The sequence below is a fragment of the Lycium ferocissimum genome, chromosome 6, assembly GCF_029784015.1.
Source record: "Lycium ferocissimum isolate CSIRO_LF1 chromosome 6, AGI_CSIRO_Lferr_CH_V1, whole genome shotgun sequence".
NCBI classification, from domain to species: Eukaryota; Viridiplantae; Streptophyta; class Magnoliopsida; order Solanales; family Solanaceae; genus Lycium; species Lycium ferocissimum.
In genome coordinates, this window is record NC_081347.1 from 19,085,020 (window position 1) to 19,092,512 (window position 7,493).

At 35.5% G+C, this 7,493-nt stretch overlaps 1 protein-coding gene across 2 annotated transcripts; it reads left to right on the forward strand.

Annotated features, from left to right (window-relative positions):
• The first annotated feature begins 1,472 nt into the window (after positions 1–1,472).
• LOC132059467 (inositol-3-phosphate synthase) lies at positions 1,473–5,629 on the forward strand. Of its 2 annotated transcripts, XM_059452087.1 has the most exons (10): positions 1,473–1,792; positions 1,929–1,997; positions 2,107–2,242; positions 3,136–3,383; positions 3,628–3,854; positions 3,942–4,057; positions 4,183–4,359; positions 4,451–4,639; positions 4,745–4,807; positions 5,196–5,629. In XM_059452087.1, the coding sequence occupies exons 1-10, from the start codon at positions 1,605–1,607 to the stop codon at positions 5,313–5,315; spliced, it is 1,533 nt and encodes a 510-aa protein (XP_059308070.1). In that variant the 5' UTR covers positions 1,473–1,604; the 3' UTR covers positions 5,316–5,629. The 2 variants fall into 2 exon arrangements, with proteins under 2 accessions (XP_059308070.1, XP_059308071.1); XM_059452088.1 differs by lacking the exons at positions 1,473–1,792; positions 1,929–1,997; positions 2,107–2,242 and adding an exon at positions 2,806–2,903.
• Positions 5,630–7,493: the final 1,864 nt, after the last annotated feature.

Here is a 7,493-nt window from a genome sequence, read left to right on the forward strand (position 1 = left end):
GTCTCAATCTTACGTGTAGCTTACTGGCCCTCCTACTTCCCTCTTTATCCAATTATTATCCCCCTCTATTTTTCTTCTTCAAGAAACCATCATGAGAAGGTTTCTTGCCATTGTTCTATGGTTTTGTTATTTGGATTACATTAATTCTATGGTTTTGTTATTTGGATTACATTAATAGCTAAGCTTTTGATAAGCTAAAAATATTTATTTTAAAAAATTATGGTGTTCGATAAAGGTTTTAGAGAAAAATAAATATTTTTGAATAGTAGCAGAAATTACTTTTAAAAACAAAAATAATTTTTTTCAAAAGTAATTTCAGAATCTTGACCAAATACAAATTTCTGCTATAATAATACTAATAAATACTTTTTTCAAATTAATTACTCCGTACTCAAGAATTGCTAGTCTTTAAAAGTAATTTTCTAAAATACACTTCTAGCAAAAATATTTTTAAATATACAAATCTTACAAAATTGACTAAACAAAGTATATAAGTCATCAACTTGACAATAAGGACTAGGGGTGGGCATGGTACGGTTTGGTACGGTATTTAAAACTTCCGTATAGTAATTTTGGTTTTCGATTTCTAAAAATACTATACCATTACCGTACCAAATTAATTCGGTATGGTTCGTTATTTTAAAATTCGATTTGGGTATTTTACGGTACGGTAAATCGGTACCATAGTTTTTCCGACTTCGACTTACATATGCTCATATCGTGGAGAATTATGACTTCCGATACTTAAGAAACGTCTCAATTATTATGTACTAAACACCTTACTCATGTAAAAATATTCAAAAGAAAGTACAAGCAATCCCTTTCGTAAATCAATTACACAAAAAAAGACATTTAAATCAAGATAGAGTAGTCAAAGTTTCAACGTTTAAACAATTAGTTTTCTAATAATACTAGTTTATATATTTGTGAGTATTATAATACTAAGATATATGAATTGTATATGTAATTATATACTTCGGTATGGTATTTGGTATTTCGGTATTTTCTTTATGAATATCAAATACCGTATCAAAAACTAAACTTTTTAAAAATGCATACCAAATACCGCACTAAATATCATAATCCTGAAATGGCGGTATAAATTCGATTTCGATATGATAATCGATATCTACCATACCATGCCAGCTCCTAATAAGGACGATTGAAAATAGAAAGTTTCACCCAAAAAAGGAAAATTATTAGAAGTTAGAAGAACCTTCTAACGTGATACGAACCACATGGTGCAAGAGGAAAATAGTTATATTTCTAAATTCTAAACTATTTAAGTCTAATCATATGTTCATTTACTAATTATTCTTTTTCATCAAATTGTTCAAAATTTTGCATGGCTAAGATTCACTATTATACTACTAGCCGTACCATGGTATACAAAGTGGGCCCTTCTCCACTGTCAAAGCGCCACGTGTACTTTCGCTCCCCCAAAAATTTCTCTATATATACATTGCCACGGCTCAGCCAACTGGCAGTGCGAGTGGAAAGCAATATACTTTGACCGTATTTTTCTCCTTGTCAGTTACAAAAAAAAAAGAAGCTTTAATTTCCTCTTCTTTTTTTTTCTTTCTAAATTTTGTGTTTGTGTGAAAATGTTTATTGAGAACTTTAAGGTTGAGAGCCCAAATGTTAAGTACACAGAAAGTGAGATTCATTCTGTGTATGATTATCAGACAACTGAGTTGGTTCATGAAGAAAAAAATGGGACATATCAATGGACTGTCAAGCCTAAAACTGTCAAATATGAATTCAAGACTGATGTTCATGTTCCCAAATTAGGGTGTGTCTTTTTTTTGTTTGTAATTCTTTATGTCTAATAGTAAAAAGATTGAAAGTTTATTCAAGATTTGGTAAATTAAATAGTGGGTCTTTCTTGTTTTGTAACATTTTTTTTGTGTAATTTAATTTCTTGGTAGGGTTATGCTTGTTGGATGGGGTGGAAACAATGGTTCAACCTTGACTGGTGGAGTTATTGCTAACAGAGAGTGAGTTTTCATGCATAATATTTGGATTTGAAGGACTTATGTCTTGGATTTATTAGAAATTGTTTTATTTTTTTTGCCTAAATTATGGGTGTTCTTGAAAATTTGGCAGAGGAATTTCATGGGCGACTAAGGATAAGGTGCAACAAGCCAATTATTTTGGGTCTCTTACACAGGCGTCTACTATTAGAGTTGGGTCCTTCAATGGAGAAGAGATCTATGCTCCCTTTAAGAGCCTCCTTCCCATGGTAACCTTAATTGTTTTGTTTTTTCTGATTTAACAATTTCCTTTAGGGGTTGTTTGGTCGCTGGTTAGAGTTATGCAGGTATTAATAATGTAGAGTTTAGTTATTTATGTACTCACTCTGTCCCAATTTCCAATTTTTGTTATATATATATATATATATATATATATATATATATATATATATATTTTATTCGTCTGTCATAAAAAGAATGATATATTTTTTTATTTAGAAATAATTTAACTTAAAATTTTTTCTTTTACCTTGTGATTTACAATCACACAAAATCTGTGGCTTATTTTAGATCATAAATTTTAAAAGTATCCCTTTCTTTCTTAAACGGGATAGAGGGAGTATTAGTTATTTCATCTTTTATCCTCCATAAATAATACATAAATTTTTATCATGCACTTGTGGGACCTGACATAGTTGAAGAATCTTTTCCTTCTTTTATGTCTGGAAAGATCGAAATAAAATGACCAATAGATAACATGGATGGGGTTGTTTATAATGATAGACAAATGAAAGACTTTCTATAAACAACTCCAATCGCCATCTTTATATCTGGTTTACTTGTAAGTTTTGCTGGGCTTTATATAGTACCACTTTTGGACAACCTATTCCCTCATTACTTATAAATGTACTTATGCGGGATGGTGAACTGGTAAGCAAATACCGTACTTGGTGTGCTGAATTATATCCATTGCAACTAACATGCTACCAAACATGTTACTAGTCCTGTTGGTTTTAATACATGAATAATTCACTTCTTAATCATCAACCAGGCTGACTCCTTAATGTTTTTTTTAGTGGCACTTTTTGGTGGTGGTTGTTACTTTTATATTCCTTCTATTTGTTGATGATTGACTAGTTTTTTTTAATTGATGATGTAATAGGTCAACCCAGATGACGTGGTGTTTGGAGGATGGGACATCAGCAAAATGAATTTGGCAGATGCCATGGCAAGGGCTAAGGTATTTGACATTGATCTGCAAAAGCAGTTGAGGCCCTACATGGAATCCATGGTCCCACTCCCTGGCATCTATGACCCTGATTTCATTGCTGCTAACCAAGGGTCACGTGCCGATAACGTGATCAAAGGAACCAAGAAAGAACAAGTTGATCAAATCATTAAGGATCTTAGGTAAAAAGGGTTGTTTTATTGTGTTACAAAGTGGAGCTGATTTCTCAATGGTCACTCGGCTAATAGTGATTATCTCAGAAAATCACTTTCTTTATTGAAGGAAATTGAAATCAAGAAGAAAGGTGACTTTCTGAGATAATTACTATTAGTTGAGTGCTTGTATGAGAAATTAACCCTCACAAAAGTGGTGTATAGTTTTCTTTGTTTTAGAGTGCTAACATGGTGTTGTTTTGGGTAAATTAAGGGAGTTTAAGGAGAAGAACAATGTGGACAAGGTGGTGGTCCTGTGGACTGCCAACACTGAAAGATACAGCAATGTGGTCGTTGGCCTTAATGACACGATGGAAAACCTCTTTGCTTCTGTGGATAAAAATGAAGCTGAAATATCTCCTTCCACCTTGTATGCTATTGCCTGTATTCTTGAAAATGTCCCCTTCATCAATGGAAGCCCACAAAACACTTTTGTCCCTGGTATGTTCCAGTTTCAAGTTAAAAGTTCTTGCTTTGGGAAATCAGTTAATTTTATGTGTTAAATTTACTATTCTGAAAATTTGGTAGGCCTCATTGATTTGGCCATCAAGAGGAACACTTTGATTGGTGGTGATGACTTTAAGAGTGGTCAAACCAAGATGAAGTCAGTGCTAGTTGATTTCCTTGTTGGAGCTGGTATTAAGGTATTGCTTTGAAATGTTGAACCACTTTATACACTAATAACCAAATACAAGTACTAGGTAAAATATGTGATTCTTGAAAGAGGAAAGTTGAATAATGGTGAAACTTGTGTTGTTCTATATTACAGCCAACATCAATTGTGAGCTACAACCATTTGGGTAACAATGATGGAATGAATCTGTCTGCCCCTCAAACTTTCCGCTCAAAGGAGATTTCAAAAAGCAATGTTGTTGATGACATGGTTTCTAGCAATGCCATCCTTTATGAGCCTGGAGAGCACCCTGACCATGTTGTTGTGATTAAGGTAATAGTTTCGTCGTTTCACTATTAGAAAAATTCTTATAAAGTTGGGACATTGCATAATACTAAATGTGAGATTGGATTTTGGGATTCAGTATGTGCCATACGTTGGAGACAGCAAGAGGGCAATGGATGAGTACACATCCGAGATTTTCATGGGTGGAAAGAACACCATTGTTTTGCACAATACCTGTGAGGACTCCCTTTTGGCTGCTCCAATTATCTTGGATTTGGTCCTCCTTGCTGAACTCAGTACCCGCATTCAGCTCAAAGCTGAAGGAGAGGTCTGTTTCTTTCTCACTGACTTTTATACATTTACAATTAGTTGTGATTACCTTAAAGTGCCATTTGATTTGTTCTAAATAACATGAATTATATCTTGTTTTCAGGGTAAATTCCACTCCTTCCACCCCGTGGCTACCATCCTCAGCTATCTTACCAAGGCTCCTCTGGTAAGTTCACTTGAAGCATCTTCTCATTTTGTTATAATAGCACCGAAAGAAGCAATGTGCCAGGGTGGTTTTGGTTCATAAGTTGCATGACTGAATAATTTAGCGGTAGGGAAATACAATGTTGCAACACTACGTGATATTTTCATTCATGTTTACTCTAATAACCTGAAAATTTGGTGGCCCCCTAGAAATGGTAACGCAGAGCATTTGTTCCGCAGAGCATTTGTTCCTTTCTTCCAACGGTAGCTCATTCAAGCAGAGACCTAAAATTATGTAGTATGAGGCGTCTTGGCCTCCAGTCGTTAGCTCTCTTACATATGACAGCTCTAAGATGAACCTCCTATTTTTTAGTGCTGTTTTTGATGTTTGTGTGGTGAATTGGTGACAGGTACCACCAGGTACACCAGTGGTGAATGCCCTTTCAAAGCAGAGGGCGATGCTCGAGAACATATTGAGGGCTTGTGTTGGACTCGCACCAGAGAACAACATGATCTTGGAATACAAATGAAGATCCACATGACAAGTGAAAGGACTCAAGAAGCTGTGCAGCACAAGAACCATTTCTCTTTTATCTTTGTAATCTTTTTTCTTTTCATTAGTTCTATAATTAGCTAAATGTTAGCAACCCTTCGAGCTATAGCTGTAGTCTAATGGCGGGCTTATTGAATGTCATTATAATTTCCTTGTTGTCTGTGTTTTGGCCCTCCATTTAGAAGGTGTGTCCGTGTTGTTTTAGCTCATTTAGAGCCAGCAACGCCTTTCTCTACTGGAAATACAATGTGTAGTCCTTATAGTTTTAATCTAATTTCTCTCTGTTGTTTCTCTGTTGCTCTTTTTTTTTTTTTTTTCCCGCTTTGGAGGTTTTTTCTCCCTTTTCATCTATTACCCATTGCCTCTTATTCTGAGCGAGGTTTAAGTGGTAACAATGGTCTTGTGGTAACAGCCAAACAGAGTGAACATAAACAGAGGAAAACTGATATTTAGAGTGAACAAAATGGCGGATATTATTAGACAGTTAAAGAAAAAGTCTGTCGCAACATCAAAGAGAAAAAGATGTGGACAGGGAGAGAGAGAGAGTGGGTGAACAAAAGATAAGAAAACTGAAAAAAGAAAGTAGATAATTATTGATGCTTTTATCATTCTTGCTAGCATATTCGAACATATCCAAAAGCTATTCTCTTATTATGCTATCTTGTTTGAGAGGTAATATAGTTGTATTTCCTGCAGTCTTTCTTATCAAATTTGCATCATTACAATACACAGGACTAAAGAGAAGCAGAGGGTAAGGATGGCTTATGCTGTCATCACTTCTTTCATGGAAACACTATCCCTATCCCTTGGGTGCCAATTACACTTAGAGGAGATGACAAAGAACTAATGGGAGTTGCTCTCTGGAAAGCTTGATTCCTTGAGAACACTTCTTGAAGAAACCTACAAGATTATGAGAGATCATTGGGATCTGAGAACTCTGGAAGCCCAAACAGAGGAGATTGTATATACTGCTGAAGATATGGCGGAGTCAGAATTAGTTAGTATTCACGTAGTATCTTAATCTTCAATTTTTACTACTACCTGTTGCTTATTTTGCTTTGTTCATCTTGCTATTGTTCTGTCGTTATTTTCTTTTCAATCCTGCTTTGATTTCACTACTTCTGTCGAGGGTCTTTCGGAAACAACCTCTCTACCTTACAAAGGTAGGGGTAAGGTATGCATACATCTTACCCTCCCCTGTCCCCACTTATGGGATCGCACTGGGTATGATGTTGTTGTTACTCTTCCAGAAATTGAAGAGTCTCAAGGAAGAGCAATTTGCGAATGTTTGCATCAAGTGATTGAAAATGTTGATGAAGATGAAGAACGTATATGGGAACATCAAAGATCAAAAAACCGCAAACTTTTGATCTTGGTGATTAATCGTCATAGCATGTTCTAGAGTCAAAGAATATAGTGGTGGTTTACGACTATGGACTTGAGATGTTGCAAGATCAACTTGTTAGAGGCCTTGGAAGTCATCTCCCTTGTAGGCATGGGAGGAATCGGTAAGACTAACTTTTGCAACAAGGGTTTTCAATGAACAAAGGATTCTGTCTAATTTTGATGTTTGTGTTAAGATCACTGTTTCTTAAGAATATCATGTAAGAAATTTATACCTAGGCCTCCTTCATTACATTTCCTCAAGGAGTGAAGCACTTGAGGAGAAGAATGATGGAGCACTTGCAGATTTACTTCAAAAAAGCTTGAAAGGTAGGAGGTACTTGGTGATTGTTGATGAAATATGGACCACGGAAGCTTGGGATGAAATAAGCATGCATTTTCCGCTTCACGACAACGGAAGTTGAATCCTACTGACCACTCGGAACATAGAAGTTGCTGAGTATGCTAGCTTAGGTACGCCTCCAATTCAAATGCATCTGTTGACTTTTGATGAATGTTGGAACTTGTTGTATCAGAAGGTGTTCGAGTATGAATCCTTCTCTGAATTTGATAAAGCCGGGAGAGAAATTGCATGGATATGCCAAGGATTACCACTACCAACTGTTACGATGGCTGGAGATCTCTTAAAAATTGGTAAATCACTTGATGAATAGAAGATGTGAATTTATTGATGAGCAAAGATCTTGACACCTGTTGCTCAAGAGTGCTAACATTGAGTTACTACCACTTGCCTTGTCACCTCCGAGCTTGC

Bases quoted from the DNA above. Each gene is read 5' to 3' on its own strand.
- LOC132059467 (XM_059452087.1), top strand. From the start codon at position 1,605: ATGTTTATTGAGAACTTTAAGGTTGAGAGCCCAAATGTTAAGTACACA. The intron at 3,384-3,627 runs GTAAAAAGGGTT...GGGTAAATTAAG, and splicing joins CAAATCATTAAGGATCTTAG to GGAGTTTAAGGAGAAGAACA. The intron at 4,360-4,450 runs GTAATAGTTTCG...TTTGGGATTCAG, and splicing joins ACCATGTTGTTGTGATTAAG to TATGTGCCATACGTTGGAGA.